This window comes from Triturus cristatus, chromosome 12, assembly GCF_964204655.1.
Source record: "Triturus cristatus chromosome 12, aTriCri1.1, whole genome shotgun sequence".
Taxonomy (NCBI): Eukaryota; Metazoa; Chordata; class Amphibia; order Caudata; family Salamandridae; genus Triturus; species Triturus cristatus.
The window spans coordinates 560,474,657-560,492,022 of NC_140595.1; the positions used below are offsets into that span (position 1 = coordinate 560,474,657).

Genomic DNA, 17,366 nt, shown 5'->3' on the forward strand with positions numbered 1-17,366 from the left:
AAGGCATGGCTTGGCAGCTCGGGCTGGACTGTTCCCATGAGGCACAGGATCAGACTGATTTGCATATGGCCATGTCGGAACTGGGGTGGCAGAGTGGGCTGAAGAACGGTGATGGATCAAACCCAGATCTGTTGACTGGGTGTGAGTGTTTGATTGGTTCTGATGCTCCGTCCATCACCACCCCCTTTTGTACCGCTTTGTTTGCCATAAGTTGGCAGGGTATGCTCAGACGTGAGTCCCTTGCTCACTTTGCCACTGGATTCAAGCAAGCCTGGCTGAAGACGGCTGAAATGCCAGAAACCAGTCCTAGGAAGCTTGTTTCCGGTCCAGGGAAGGCATGGCTTGGCAGTTCGGGCTGGACTGTTCCCATGAGGCACAGGATCAGACTGATTTGCATATGGCCATGTCGGAACTGGGGTGGCAGAGTGGGCTAAAGAACGGTGATGGATCAAACCCAGATCTGTTGACTGGATGTTAGTGTTTGATTGGTTCTGATGCTCTGTCCATCACCACCCCCTTTTGTACCGATTAGTTGAATGATGGCACTGCAGATCATGCTACCAGATTATCAATCAGTGGCATAACATACACACATAAACAAAGGGCTGTATGCCCTGATTCCTGCAAAACCCAATGAAAGACCAGTGCCAGGGAGACCCATCCATACACAAAGGAGACAACCTGTTCCAGGACTGTCCGCTAATACCTGACAGACTTGACATGCTCCTCAGAAAAACAGTGGATCAGTGGTACTAAAAGTCACAGCTACAACATGACAAGGATGAGGATATATTGAATGTCAATAGCCATGAACACACTGCAAAGAGCACAGTCTGTCTTGGGACCCTCTCTAAACGCAATGAGTGCATCATTAAAAAACACACTGCGTCTGAACGTCTCTCCAGCCGGACGAAGTCAATCTTCTCCAATATCTTGCCCAAGAAAGACAGGCTGGTGATTTTCTAACACAGGGTGGAGTTTTTTTTTTAAAGTTTCTGTTTTTAGGACACTGGCACCTTATAGGTTGAGAGAGTTCTAATGATGATCACTACAACTCAAAGCCAAGCATATGCACATCACATAAGGTAGGTCTCGGAGATGGGAGTTAAGTTAGGAAAACCCAAAGCAATCATTTCAAACACCAAAAAGGGCAGAGCATGTGACTATCCTGGGATTTTCACTCATTACGAGAAAGGGAGGCTTCTCTAACGTACTCGGGTCAGAGGTATTCCATAAAGAAGTTGTTCCTCACAGGGTAACCATGTGCCTCAGATGCGCCATGATTTTAGCGAAAACCCTGTGCACTGCATTACGCCCAAAAGGATCCTTCTGTACTAGTAACAAACACAGCACTCTCCCAAATGGAAGCCACCGTGGTGGCTGCATGAATACATCTTGAAAGTTCTATAGGTTTGAGTATATGGCCTTGTTGCAGATACAAGTCCCCCTGAATGACTAATGGAGAACTCAAGGGTAAGGTTGATCAATTCTGCATTTGGACTTCTTGAACATGTGGAGACGCTTCCGTTTTAAGAACATGTTAAAGCTTTGTCAAAATGTGCAATTTAGGGTGACAATTTTTTTCTGAATACTAATGATTTCTATAGCGAGAGTAGTCTTAATAGATGAAATATAAATGGTGAATTTGAAACGATTTTATTTAGAGATTTATAAGTGTGTTAATTAATATAGTTTAGTTCTGGCGGGAATTATGACTGCGGTAGGCTTCTGGAAAACATTACCTTTAGCACCTGTTGGCCGAGTAGCCATCGCTAAAATGATTATAGTCCCCAGATTACTCTATCACTTCGCTAACATCCCAGTGATACCACTGCGTCCTTTCTTTCGGGAATTGGACACGTTACTTGCCTCCCTGATCTGGGGAGCGGGTCGCCACAGGGTAGCACTGACCACGCTGTATCTGCCTACGGATCAAGGGGGTCTAGGAGCACCATTATTTGAAGCATACTTCCTGGCAGCACAATTACAGTGGTTGTCATACTGGACAGCCGAACGACATATAGGAGAGACAGTTACGGAAGAGGGACGGCTACCTCTTCCAGCTATTCGGAGAATGCTCATGCCGGCACCAGACCAAAATGTACTTACCCCATTAGTGGGGCTCCCCCGAAAGGACGAATACTACACCGCCCGAACCCTTCAAGTATGGACAGAGCACTCCATCACCGAAGTGGAATCCTTCTTTGATGATGGACGGTTACGGACGTTTGACCAAATAGTGGCAGACCACGGCCTCCCTCCGGGCCAATTCCTGCTATAAAGGCAACTCTTAGACAGTAGTCGTCAATTCTGGAATTTCGACGAGGGGGAACCCCCGACGCATCCGGTACTGCACACGCTCCAACATATGGGGGTGGGTCGACATCTAGTTACCTGGCTCTATAAGGCTATCAGGGAACTACTTCTTAAACCACTTCACATGTTACGACAGACATGGGAGAATGAGGTGGGACGGGCATTCAACGATAAGGAATGGGAGAAGGCACTAGAGTACCCCAAAAAGGTTTCCAGGAACCGGCGATTCAAAAACATACAATTTAACATTCTTCACAGAGCGTACCTCACGCCCCAACGCCTACATCGCTTTTACCCGGACACCTACTTTGCATGTCCCGATGTCAGACCCCCGAAGCGGACTTTAAACACATGTTTTGGGATTGTGCCACTATTCAACAGTATTGGAACAAAATCCACCAGACACTCTGAGAGACGACACACATCACAGACATCTCTACATGGGAAGCGTGCGCCCTTGGGATATTCCGCAGGTGGAGATCCGAAAAGGTGCACTATCGCTTCTCATCTCTAGCTATCCTTCTGGTGAAAAGGGGGCTGACCATGTATTGGCGGGCCCCGGAGGGGCCCCCGGAAGCAGCCTGGGTGGAAGCGGTGCAAAAATGGGGTGCAGCCGAAGAAGAGGTGTTGCGAGACGAGGAAGTGAAGGGAACGCGCAAACACCCCATATCCCCGGAGTGGGCACAGATATTACACCAATTTAAACACAAAACCACACCAGCGGAAGCGCCTGAGGCCTCTCTGCCCCAGACACCATACGTATCCCCAATCGGACTGACAGCAGTACACAATAGTCTGAGCCTAAGGACCTAAGATGGGGTCGCCCTACCCGAGCCAACCCAGTAGACCCCATACACTGAACCAAGACCGCCCGTAACTGCCTGAGACGGTCCCCCCCCCCCCAAGTATGCATGATCACACTGTGATGTCAGACTACGATCAGCCACATATCGGATTTCAGAAATACATATCCCCGCCGTCCCCCCCCTTACAGCTTCCCCAGTTCACTCCCTCAAGTTTGAAGTTAATACTATCCATCTGCAGTTCCATAGCCGGTGATCATCAACAGGGAATGTATCCCTTACCTATTACACTACATAGCTCCCATGCGTCAGTATGGGGATAGGCATACCTCCGAACTCCCGGGAACCACGCCCAACCAGGCTATTGCACATGTCTGTTAAAATATTCGGACCTACCAAATAGGTCGCACCCAGTCTATACCACCGAGAAATGTCACCTGTACACTGTATGAACAGTTATTGCAAATTTGATCATCAGTAGATGATTCCTTCTTTGTCCGTATTAAGAACACGTATCGCTCTATTATGACTGTACTATGCCAATCTGCTATGTATGATGTTAAAAACCAATAAACAAATTTAAACAACATTTTTTAAATATAGTTTAGCTATGCCAGATTTCAATAGAGACACCAATTTATTAAAATGGATGCTGTTTTGGGCTTCTGTTCATCTTGCTCTTGCTCATTACCACTCCCAGTCAATGTCCCACCCGGAACACAGGACATTCTGATGTAATTAGTTATTTTCTTAGGAAGTATGTATTGTGAATGAAACTTTGTGTTCCTAATGTAATATTCTGAAGGACACTTACGCTGTTAGTTGTGATGCAGGCTTGCTAGAACACTGGTGTATGAGTCTTTCTTTGAAAATGCTTCATGTTGTGTGGTACATGTATGGACCATGCTGTTGCTGTGTAAGCTAATGGAAGACTTCCTTTACCTTATAAATAGGTTAGTATCAATCATTTCTGTGATAATCAGAATTGTTCTATGTATTCCGTACCTGGGCCTTCATGGCATGCATTTTGCATTTCTTTGTGTTGCCTATTTGTAGAGTCTGTAATAAAACCCTTTAACTTTTCATTGATCAAGAACTCAGTTATTGCGTGGTCCCAGTCATTATATTTATCACGCTGTCAATTTGTTGGGCCTGATGTCGAAGAGGGTGGTTACTCTAATTGTGAGATTTAGGGTGCAAGTGCCGAGCTGCCGGAGGTAAATGTTGGGGTGGTTGAAATGGAGTTAAATATTCTAGTTCGGCTCCCACACACTCTCCTTGTTGCAGATATGAGATCATAGCAATCGGCATTACCATTTTAAACTTCTGAAGTGGAGTAATTTTTCAAATGAGTAGTGGTTTAGAGTAGTGATCTATAGGAGAAGCTTCAACCAACGCTGGCATGAGAGAGATTCTGTCGGTGTCCCAGCATACACCCTTCTTATCTTATACGGCAAGCTCTAAAGGTGCAGTGAACAATGTAGTTCTTGGCTAGATTCCAGGAGAGTTCATGTTTCTTGAGTAATTTCCCTCTTGTGACCCACAAAAGGGAAGACTATGGTTCCCGCCAGAAACAAGCACTCCGGGCTGATGCATGACTTGAAGTATGCTATCGATAAACATTGTTAAAAAAAACACATGCGGCTGTTGAGAGGAAATAATCCATACCCCCAAAGGACTTAACTTTGGCTTTTAGTCATATTTACTTTTTTGTTTAAACCTGATTTGACTTAGGACGTTGTGAACACATTTTTCCCTATTAATATCAAACTCTGTTGTAACACAATGCGCAAGACATTGGATACAGTTCCCCCATCAACAAGCCCAGCGGTTAGATATTTATTTGTCAATAAAGCAGGCGGATAATGCACCTCATTGTGAGAAGCAGTGTGAATTTGTCCCCAGCCCTGTGATTATATATGCGTTTGTTAAAATACACAGGCTTATGCGTCAAATATTTGTACTAACAGTGGTAACATGCTTGGGCAAGAACTTGCACAGCTCTGTCAAAACACAGAAACACCTTCGCACAATGCGGGCACAGCGTGCTCTACGCGTAGTACGCAAGGCAGTAAAATCAGCAGGAGTGGGTCCATATTTGACAAATAGTTGTAATAAAGGCGGTGATGGCAACCATGATGAAATATTATATGAGAGCAGGAAGGGCCACCTGTGGGAGCCCCGGGTCATAATTTGATTTTGGGACCCTTGGCTCAGTATTACGGAGTACATTATAGGATTATTTAAGCCTACTTACAGTGTTGCAGATGAAACCAGCAGGAGTAAATTCACTGAACCGGAGTACAGGATTCTTTTTTGGGGTCTGTCTGCAGTAATGGTTGATTGGAAAAGAGGCATGGAGAACAGTGGCGTAACAATAGCTCCCTCAGTGTGGTGGGGCCCGAGCTCCGGGGACCACCTACAGCACTGTGCACGGGCGGGAGACCCCTGGCCTTGGAGCTCCTGACTGGGTCCGGAGCGTTGGGGGATCCATGTACTTTGCAGGGGGCCCCCTCAAGAGTCGTTGCACCACTGAGGGAGGGGGGCACCATGTACTTTGCAGGGTGATCCATCAAGTTTGGTTACACCACTGAGGGAGGGGGGGGGGCACCATGTACTTTGCAGGGTGATCCATCAAGTTTCGTTACACCACTGAGGGAGGGGGGGCACCATGTACTTTGCAGGGTGATCCATCAAGTTTGGTTACACCACTGAGGGAGGGGGGCACCATGTACTTTGCAGGGGGCCCACTCAAGTTTTGTTACGCCACTGAGGGAGGGGGGGAACATGTACTTTGCAGGGGGGGGCTCAAGTTTCATTACGGAATTGAGGGAGGGGGGGCATGTACATTGCGGGTGGGGGCCTCAAGTTTTGTTACACCACTGGGGGGGCATGTACTTTGCAGGGGGCCCACTCAAGTTTTGTTATGCCACCGAGGGAGGGGAGAACATGTACTTTGCAGGGGGCCCCCTCAAGTTTTGTTACGCCACTGGGGGAGGGCATTAGATCATTGAGAGAGGAAAGAGGCCGGAGGCCTTCTCAGCAAACACTCTCGAATGTTCTCAAGTATTTCATTAGAGGCAAAGCTAACCTGGCAGACGAGTTTGCGGGCGCGGCGCAACGTGAAAAGGGCTTTAGAGGATTTCAGAGGTTTAAAGAGAAGCAACAACATAATCTCACACTTCATCTCTAATCCCTACCTTCGCAGCTGTAACTGTACACAGCCACTGCTGACCTCTCCACCAGGTTCTCGTCATGGTGCCAGCTGACGGCCATTTTCCCCATCCCGAAGTAAGGCTCGTCCTTCAGGTAGGACATTAGCCGGGGATCCATATAGTTGATCAAAGTTACATTGAACGCATCTCTGCTGCTTGTGCCGGGCCTTCCGTGCTTTTTTTGCTTTTCAGAATGCACGTGCTGTTGGTTTTCCATAAAGCAAGCAGCACCCTGCGGGCTGGCGGCCACCGGCGCTTCAGGGCTGTCCATGTCCTGTAGAGCACGTATGGTTTCCAAATGTAAGTAATCGTTCAGCTTGGTTAGCGCCTGGCAGGCCCCCATCACGTCATCACTGTGGTACTTAACTTCCTGACGTTCGGTAGGCCACGGCACGGCAAAGAGCCGTGTATTCAGGTATTTGTATGTGCACCCTGGCTGTCCAATCAGAAGGCGGGACACCGGGGTGAGCAGGTCCTTCCCTTTGATCCGAACCAGGTCTTGGAAGAAGCAGCCGTGCTCGAGTAAGGTTAGAAAGGCCTTCTGGGTACCCTGGTGCACCTCACTGGGCACGATGTTGGCTTCTTTCACCAGTAGCTTCGTATATTTTGTCATGTGCTAATGAAAAAAGAAAAAAAAACAGTTCAACACCGACACTGTTCAGAAATACAGGCATTTCAGAGTCTAACTCGTATTTTAATTTACAGCACAGAATCAGAAGGGTAATTACCTGGAACCGGGATTCATTTTACAGCAGGAATTTAACTTTTGAAAGAATTAGTCAACACCAAACGATGAAACCAGATGTTTTTACACTTTTCTCCTGCTCAGTTGCCACGAGCCTTTCCTAACGCACCACGGTTTTGGATGCCGTGATGCACTTTTACTACAGCACTGATATGAAACAACTGCGTCACACAGAGGGATTTTACGTCTATACTCACGAGGTGCACAAGTGCGCATATATGCGTATTCAGGGTACCACTCCTGGTTACAAGCTGTACTAAAGTGGCACATTATTGTACAGGTTTCTACTTAGCTACAGAATTCAATACACACCTAACTAACAAATCCATACACAAAGGGTCCCCCATTCCCATATATCATTAAAAAATATGTAGCAACACCTGTGTCAACAAATGGACTCTTCACGTCTGCTGACTGTGAGCAACACAGAACCCTCCTTTTCAACTGGCCCATTATTTGGGGAGATGATATCACATCCGGTACTGCAGGATGAAGTATTTATTGGGTGCTGTATTATTTTCTCATTCTCAGTTCTTCACCTCAAAATGGGAGCTAACATATTACCAAATGTTTTCTCTCATTCGGACATGGGAAACACAGGCTATTGCATTTTGTATGCACAAATACTGCCATGCATCGCCTGGTGAACTTGAGAGAAAACAGTGAAATCTGGGCATGGTTGTTTTTGTTTGGGTGTGAGCTCTTGCTTGCTTCTGAAATGGGATTACAGCAGCCATCAGAATTTAGCCCTAAATGCATAAATGTGGAATACACTCCCAATCAATATGAAAAGATAAGTTACAGCTTGAATGGTTGGTGATAGAACCCTGCATTGGCATAACACTACCAACATGCTTGGAACCATCCAAAGGGCATCACTGTGAGTGAACAGCTGCCATCAGCTGGAAGCCCTGGTACCACCTGATGGCCCTAGAGTGATGACTGCTGGCCTAGAGGAGGTTGTCCAATCAGATTTGGTTATTACTAAGAGAACTCTGCTGTGATCCCCCCCTCCCCCCCACAGAACTATCACCCCAAGACGAAGCCAATCCTCCAAATCCCTGCTAAGCATGCTTGCCCCATAGGCATGAGGCTTCCCCGTGAGTCCTAAAGCATCTGAGGAGAAGTGGAAGGAGCTGGGGGTATGGGGGGTCTTGTTGAGAACGTTTCAAGATTTACTGCCTCTAAATCAGTCCATAATCTTACCGGTAGACATGGAGGTCTGGAAAATCACGAATGATAACTTGGATTTTAAGTTTGAGGGTCTCTAGGAGGGTGGCGCACAGGAACTGTGGAGCTAGGGGCATGGGAGATGCTGAGCGCCCCCGATAACATTGATGGTGCTCAGATTTGAAATAAGCAATTTAAAGAATCTTGAGCTATTTCTTTATCTAGCAGAATGTGCTGGGTTGTGTTTTCAAAGATGGACTTTAAAATATCAAACAAACACTTTACTTATCTCAGCAGCACAATAAGCATTTGATTTTAGTAGAGTCAAAATAAAAGCCAGAATAGAGTTTACTTTACGTAATGCACATATAAGATTAAAATAATTCAGACTTATTGCTTGTTTTAATTATGTACTGGGGTTGAATGACACAAAAGTTTAAAAGATTACGCAAAATTAAGCATAATTACATGAAATGCATATCCGTCGTTTAGTGCTGTACTTCAGTGCGGAAAACACAAGTGGCGAGAGCAACAGATGTGGATGTTCGGGTTCTTTGTATTATTCATATGGGCTCGCTGCAAAAATGTACCTCAAATGGCACATGATTGAGCAATGTGGCATCTTTGTGTAATTTTAGGAATTTCGCAAAATTCCCAAAAGGACGTTGGTATAATTAAAATTTTACTCAGGCCTAATTATTTATTTTCATTCAAAATTAACACAATTGTAAATCCAAAAATCATTATTTACTTATGACAGGCCAAGCCATTTACCTTCCATCATATACATTAGCACTAATGTAGAGAGCTGCACAGTGCTTGCCGAGAACTGACATCTGCACATATTGGCCTTTGTATGCAATATAACTGACAAAAAAACACTAGTACGATACTTTTGTTTTTGACCACATCTGACAAAGTAAGAAAAACAGTTCACAGCACAGAAGAAGCGTTCACCATTACCAATTGTTGTGTTATAAAAAAATTCTAAAGGGCGTGTACACCATCAGGTCTCTTGGCGCTGAGTTAAGAAGTCACCATATGTGGAAGTCCGTGTCTAACTATATGCTTGGGTAAGAAGCCATGTGTTCAGCTTTTTCCTAAAGCACATGTCGTCTGTTTCTTGCCTCTTAGTGATTGACCGGGAATTCCAAAATTAGGGTCCTTGTATTGATAAACGCGACCCTCCTGTCCGTTTAAGTCTAAATCCGGGGACCACCAATAGATTCATATGTGCAGATCGAAGAGTGCGCTTTGGGGAGTATCTGTGAATCCTAGAGGATATATACTTTGGGCCTATGCCGTGAATAGCTTTGAAAAGGATACAGCCCGTCTTAAACATAGATCGCTGCTCCACTGGAAGCCAGTGGGGCTCCTTCATCAGCAGCCTAACATGACAGCGCCTGGGTTGTTGGTAGATGTTTCTGGCAGCTTGGTTTTGTATCAGCTGTAGTCGTTATTTTTGGTTGCATGGAAGGCCTAGATAGATGGCGTTAGCATAGTCAATTTTTGACAGGATCAAGGTGATAATGATTTGAATACTGGCCTCTCTGCTGAAGAATCATCTAATTTTTCAGAATTTCCGTAATTGGAAAAAAATAGGAGATAGTGACCGAACCTATCTGAGACCTCATGGATAGATCTACGGCAATTCGTATGCCAAGCTCTTTATCATGCTCTTTGGAATGGGTGCAGAGCCTAGCTCCGGAGGCCAGTGAGCAGGAGTCCAGTGGATGAGTTTATTGTTGGGGATAATAATATCTGTTTTTTTCAGAGTTTAGTTTTAATTGGTTTTGGTTCATGCAGTTCCTAATGAACAACATGGTGTTCCTTGGAGTCAGTTGAGTCATTGATAGTAAATATCAGCTGCATGTCGTCAGCATAGTTATAGATTTTTACCTTCATTTGTTGAAGCATGTGTATTAGGGGGCGAATATAGATGTTGAAAAGATAAGGTGACAAAGAGTAGCCCTGCGGTACCCTACAGTTCATTCTGACAATGGTCAGATCTGTGGGGCAATAGCCATACTGATTGCTTTCGATCCTGTAGAAAGGATTTCAATCAGTTTAAGGCAGGACCTCTAAGACCCGCTGCAGCAATGCGTTCCATCAGAATGTCATGGACGACGGTATCGAATGCTGCAGATGGATCCAGTAGGATCAAGGCCTGGGTGCAGCCCTTATCAGCCTTTCCTTTCAGATCATCCATAATGGACAGGATGATGGATTCAGCAGAATGGAAGGGTAAAAAACCTGCCTGGTGGGGGTCTAGAAAATTGGTTTCCTCTATAAAGGCGCTGAGATGTTTGACTACGTGTGTCTCTAAAAGTTTAGCTGGGAAGGGGAGAAGAGATATGGGCCTGTAATTATCCAACTTGTGAGGGTTTACACCTTGTGTTTGTTTGTAGTGGAAAGATCACTGCTTCTTTAAAGGCTAACGGCACAATCCCTTGGGTCAAGGATGAGTTCAATAAGGAGAGGACAGTCTCAAGTATATATATTACCGGGCAGTGTGTTACCTTAGCCAATGAGTATGCATTTATCACATCTCCCATGGGAGCAGGGAAGCTGAGTGAGTCAGAAAATGATAGTCTGTGTTCAGTTCACATTAATGCTGCAGAAGTCTGCACCACACAGCATATTTCCTCTGCCATTTGCAGGCATCAACTTTGTTTTGTAGTTGCTGTGTAGTAGGGCAACCAAACAATTGGGCTATTCAGCACAGGCTCTATGCTACAATTGGTCTTCCTTGTGGAGGGGTTGTCCACACCTTTGGTAATATTATCAATTGTGTTGCCAAACCACACTCTGTTAAAGTATACAAAAAAGGGGTGGATGGAATGTTCAAATTAATCTCAGCCACTGCTAATTTCTCAGGGCCGTATACCAATCCATTTTTATTTGGACACTATGCCACCGCAGTTTGGACCCAGCTATATGACAATCATTCTTGACTCAGCAACCCAGCTCCAATGGGAATAGTCTAGCCGAACTACCAAGTCAGGTCTTCTCTGAAGTGGAACACAAACAACCCAGGACCGGTTTTGCCCTTGTTATGAGCTCATCAGCCGGGTATAGCCTGGCTTCAGTGACACTGTGCATGGGACCCACTTCTGGGCATACCCGTCCGACTTAGGGCGACACACTAAAGTTTACAAAAAAGTGAGGGGTAGAATGCTTGAATTAATCTCAGCCAATGCTAACTACTCATGCCACATCCAAATCCATCGTTATTTTGCACACCTGCCACCTCGATTTAGACCCAGCTATCTGCAAACCAGTTTTATTTCTGCCCCAATGGGGACAAGTCCAGCTGAACTGCCTGGCATGGTCCTCTCTGAACTGGAACACAAGCAACCCAGGACTGGCTGTCCGTTTGTTATGGCCTCATCAGCCGGGTATAAACTGAGTCCAGTGACGCATTGTGCACGGGACCCATGTCGGGGCATCCTCCTCCCACTTTGGGCAGGATACTAAAGTATTCAAAATACTGATGGGTGGAATGCTTGAACTAATGTCAGCCACTGGTGATTACTCGGGCCGCATCCCAAACCATCGTAATTTTAAACACTATGCCACCTCAATTTGGACCCAACTATATGCAAATCAGTCTTGAGTTGACCCTGCTCCAATAGGAAGAGCCCATCCGAACTGCCAAGCCAGATCCTCCCGGAACAGAACCACAAACCCTAGAGTCAACCTACCCAACTAAAACTTTTCTTCTCCCACAAGACAGAAGGCTCATCTAAGGTTTAGAGGCGTATTCAGCCTCCTTTTTCTTGTTGAATGTAAATCAAGACCGCATCCTTCTCTTATCAATATTTAGACCTAACAAGCCATTATTTTCTGAGGCTCTTGTCCAAGAGATCACTACACACAGCCTCTCGTTACTGACAGATGTGCCATTTTATTAGCACTGAAGCCTCCACGCCATTTAGATCATTTGGCATGGTGGTGGCCTGGGAGGATGTTCAGCAGGTTTAAAACAAATGGGAAAAGGTTTTGGCTTGGTTTCACAAGTGCAGGTTGTTGGTTTCACGTACTAGATATTCTGTTTTTGACTGAAACCTGGCTCAATGATGAATCCTCGCCTGACACACTGGCTACCCGCCCTGAGGATTAATATATAATCTATGTTAATAGGCCAGCTGGCAAAACAGGAGGCGGTGTAGCGGACGTGATCAAGAACATTTTTATTTTCTCTAAATTAATCCATCTCAATATCACTGGGTTAGACAGTTTACTGATCAAACTGGAGTCTCTGACATCTAGACTTATATGTATTCTTATCTGCAGACCTCTAGACTACATGCAGAATTTTTCAGAGCTATTTTTTTATAGCTATTCCCCCTCCTCTTTATCGGCCATGCAAAAATTCTATTAGTTGGAGATTTATATTATTGGGCCAACAACGAGAGTGGTGGTCAGAAATCTATGGACCTCTTATACCCCCCACCCAAAAAAACGCTACCTTTTCCAGGAATATGTTCCAGAAATTGGTCTTGTGTTGACACAGACTCCTTTCTAAACTCTCTGGCTGGTTCTATACCTGATGTAAACGATAATACCGATGCCCATGGAAAGGAGCTATCTGATTGGTTAATGACAGCAAGCAATGTGTGCTCCCGGTTAGGATTTGGGTTTCTGGTTGGCAGAGGCATGCACCCTGTCTAAGCAGGAACCACAATCCTAGCCAGGGTAGGTCACAACACAACTTAAATGATCCTCTGGTAGCTTGGCACAGAGCAGTCGGCCTGAATTTAAGAGGCAATGTGTAAAGTATTTGTGCGACATTTCGAACAGTAAAACAGGGAAAACACCACACAATAAGACACTTTATTCAACAACATACTGAAGACACTACAAAAAGACTCCTCACCATGTTATAAAAATAGACTATGATTTTATAAATAAAACAAGATCAAAACAAAAAAAATCAATATAGTATAAGTCAAGATATGAAGTTTTAAAGATGAAATGCAAAATAAAGCACCTAGAAGCAAGTTGCACCTAAGAGATAATTGGTCACGCTGGACAGGGACAAAAAGAGTTCAGGCCGTCTGCAGTGGAGCGCAGGCAGGATACAGGACCCACGCAGGCCCTAGTGCAAAAGTAACTTAATCCTGATTGCAACAGCGAGACGCGCCCGTGATCCCCACACAGGGGGTGTGCTGTGCTGAAATTCACCAAGCAAATGTAGTAATGTGTCGGGTCCATGCGCCGGGTTTCTCCAAGCTAATGCGGCGGTTCCGGAGCGGTGGTTCCAAGTGCAATGCAGCAGTTCTGAGTGTGATGCACCGGTCCAGTTCCCACAAAAGCGGCAACGTGTTGATTCTCCTCTTGCAGCAGAGGATGCATCGGTTGCATTGGAGAAAACCCCTAGTTCAACTTCCAAGGGTCCAGGACAGGGATGACACCCCTTGGCAGGACAGACTTACAAGCAGATGAGCCCAAGGGTTGTAACAGGAGGGTTCTAAGTCTTTTGTGTTCCTCTGTCTTACGCAACAGGAAGCAAGACAGCAAGCCCTTGAAGTAACTCTGGGTTCAAGTGATGCAGGTTCAGTCCTCCTCACCCAGACAGGGCAACCGCAGGCTGCAGGGCAGCTCAGCAAGGCAAGAGCACATCAAGGCAGAGTCCAGCAAAACAGCAGTCCCGCAGAATGGCAATCCTTTCAGCAGCACAGCAGTTCATCTTCCTGGCAGAGTAGTCACAGGTCCAGAAGTGTACGAATTTGGTAGTGCCAGAGGTCCAGTACTTATATCCAGAGATGTCTTTGAAGCGGGGAGACTTCAAAGAAAGCTTTTAAGTGCACAGGGGCTCTCCCTTCCCACCCTGGCTCCAGACAAACTATAGGAGGGTAATTAATCCTTTGTGTGGGGGACAGGACCTAGCCCTTTTTAGGTGTGTCAGCTCCTCCCTCCCATCCTGCTCAGGATGGGCCATCTGCATGCAGGTGACCACTCAGGCACACCTACCCTTCCTTTGTGTGCGACGACTGTCTAGAGGGAATGCAGGAAGCCAGCTGTCATCCACCTCAGACGCATATTCCAGAGTCAGGCAGAATGCACCAAATGGCTAAAGTAAATTAAATGGCAACTTTCTAAAACTGCCATTTGCTAAACTGGAATTTAAAACCCAACTTCACCACAATTTTTGATTTTAAATTGAGTTCCGTAACACTAAACTTGAAAAGTCTTTCTATTCACAATTGGGACTTACACCTATAAGGTGTAATAAGGTAATCCCAATGTTATCCTATGGGAGAGATAGGCCTTGAAGTAGTGAACTACGAAACTGGGAGTTTTTCACTACCAAGACATGTATAGTTTAAAAGTACATGTCTTGCCTTTTACATACACTGCACCCTGCCTTATTGGTTATACAGGGCCTACCTTAGGGGTGGCAAGAGGGTTTCCTTCCCATGTCGACATGGCAAAACTGCACAAACAGGCTCTGCATTGGCAGGCCTGAGACATGGTTAAGGGGCTAATTATGTGAGTAGCACAATCAGTGCTGCAGGCCCACTAGTAGCATTTAATTTACAGAAGCTGGGCACATCTAGTACACTTTGCTAGGGACTTAAAAAGTAAATTAAATATGCCAATTGAGGATGAACCAATAGTATCATGTTTAGGAGAGAGAGTGCCAGCACCTGGGCACTTGTTAGAAGTGGTAAAGTGCCCAGAGTTCTAAAGCAAGCAAAAACAAGGTCAGTAAATGGAGGGTGGCAGGCAAAACGTTGGGGGAAGACCACTCTAAGGCTGTCAGGTCTAACACTCCCCAATGCAAATTCAAATTGGCCAGTTGGCACAAAACAGCTAAATGGTTTACTGACAATTTAAAACTAGCTACGGTAAAGCTGCACCGTTGTGAGCGTAAGTGTCAGAAATACTACACCCCCAATATGAAGAAGGCCTATAAAACCATCTCAGAGAATATAAAGCTTGTGTTCTGCAAGCAAAGTCCTCTTTTTTCACAAGTAAAATTCTCCTCTCCACGAGTAAATCAAAGGAGATCTTTCAAATTGTATCTGAACTTTCAAATCCTGATAGAATCACACTACCTATCTCTCCTTCTCAGGACTTCTGTGATGCACTCAATACTTTTTTCGTGGAAAAGATCAAGATAATTAAAGACAGTATTCCAACAAATTCATTCTCAAATTGTGTTACACAGGAAGATAGGAACTCTTCCACTCTTGCTATCTTTCCTGCCATCATTAAGGATTACTTTTTGGACTTGCTGGACGAAGTGAAATCGGGATCACCCAACAACATGTGCACCCCTAAAGTCTCAAAATCAGTATTCTCTACCTTTCCTGGTCCAGCCTTGTCCTTCCTTAATCTCTCCCTTGGTCAAGGTAAAGTACCCAGTTTGTTTAAGGAGGCTGCAGTGGTTTCCTACAGAAGAAAGTTAGAGAGGCAAACGGATCCCTCGACCTCTCGCAGTCTGGCTTCCGAGCCAACCACAGCACCGAGACCGCCCTGATCGCAGCCACCGATGACATCCGAGCACTGCTTGACAACGGAGAAACAGCGGCCCTCATCCTCCTAGACCTCTCCGCGGCCTTCGACACTGTCTGCCACCGTACACTAGTGCAGCGACTCAGCAACGTCGGAATCCAGGAGAAGGCACTGGAATGGATCATCTCCTTCCTCGCCGGAAGGACGCAGAGAGTCCGCCTCCCCCCGTTCAGATCTGAAGCCACCGAAGTCATCTGCGGCGTTCCTCAAGGGTCCTCGCTCAGTCCAACCCTCTTCAACGTCTACATGAGCCCCCTCGCAGACATCGCACGCCAGCACAACCTCAACATCATCTCCTACGCCGACGACACCCAGCTGATCCTCTCCCTCACCAACGACCCCGCCACCGCCAGAGCCAACCTTCACGAAGGGATGAAAGAGGTAGCCGAATGGATGAAGAACAGTCGCCTGAAACTGAACTCGGACAAGACGGAAGTCCTCATCCTGGGATCCTCACCCTCCGCCTGGGACGACTCCTGGTGGCCCCCCGCCCTAGGCAGCGCACCCCAACCAACAGACCACGCACGCAACCTGGGCTTCATCCTGGACTCCTCCCTCTCCATGACCAGACAAGTCAACGCCGTCTCCTCGTCGTGCTTCAACATCCTGCGCATGCTACGCAAGATCTTCCGGTGGATCCCCACCGAGACCAGGAAGACGGTCACCCAGGCCCTCGTCACCAGCCGTCTGGACTACGGCAACTCCCTTTACGCCGGAACCACCGCCAAACTCCAGAAGAGACTCCAGCGGATCCAGAACGCCTCAGCACGACTCATCCTGGACATCCCCCGTCATAGCCACATCTCCGGACACCTGAGAGACCTGCACTGGCTCCCGGTCAACAAGAGAATCACCTTCCGTCTCCTCACCCACGCACACAAAGCACTACACAACCAAGGCCCAGGATACCTCAACAGCCGCCTCAACTTCTACGCTCCCAAACGCCAGCTTCGATCGACCGGCCACGCCCTCGCCACCGTCCCCCGCATCCGAAGATCCACCACAGGGGGACGGTCCTTCTCCTACCTCGCCGCCAAGACATGGAACTCCCTCCCGACCCACCTCCGCCTGACCCAGGACCACCTCGCCTTCAGGAAACAACTCAAGACCTGGCTGTTCGAGCAGTAGCAGACCCCCCTCCCCTAGCGCCTTGAGACCCTCTGGGTGAGTAGTGCGCTATATAAATGCCTTGATTGATTGATAGAGGACCCCCTTATACTGAAAAACTACCATCCCAAATCACTGTTGCTCTTCCTTGCAAAAGTGCTGAAGGCCCATGTAGCACAATGCCTCTGAAACTTTTTTTAGGATTTCAACTTTTTAGTCCCTTTTGTTAGGCAGGCTTCCATCTGCACATTCCACGGAATCCGTCATACTTTCTGTGGTCGACTATGTGTGTGGAAAATGTGACAAGAGTGCTACACAGGCATTGGTTCTCCTGGATCTCTCGGCGACCTTCGACACTGTTGACAATAATATTTTCGGAAGTTGTGTAAATATGAGCTGCACAAGTTATAACTCTGCTGAAGAAATTTGTAAAAAGCCTTGGCATCCTTATTTACAGCAAGCTTTCAATGAAACCCCAACTTGGGT

At 46.3% G+C, this 17,366-nt stretch overlaps 1 protein-coding gene across 2 annotated transcripts in view; it reads right to left on the reverse strand.

The window, feature by feature from the left end:
* Positions 1-17,366, reverse strand: part of FTO (FTO alpha-ketoglutarate dependent dioxygenase) — a 1,490,677-nt gene that overhangs the window by 1,124,425 nt on the left and 348,886 nt on the right. For both annotated transcript variants that reach the window (XM_085639036.1, XM_085639037.1), the window contains exon 3: positions 6,320-6,950. In XM_085639036.1, coding sequence (XP_085495162.1) covers positions 6,320-6,950 — 631 coding nt within the window. The remainder of the gene's footprint in view (positions 1-6,319; positions 6,951-17,366) is intronic.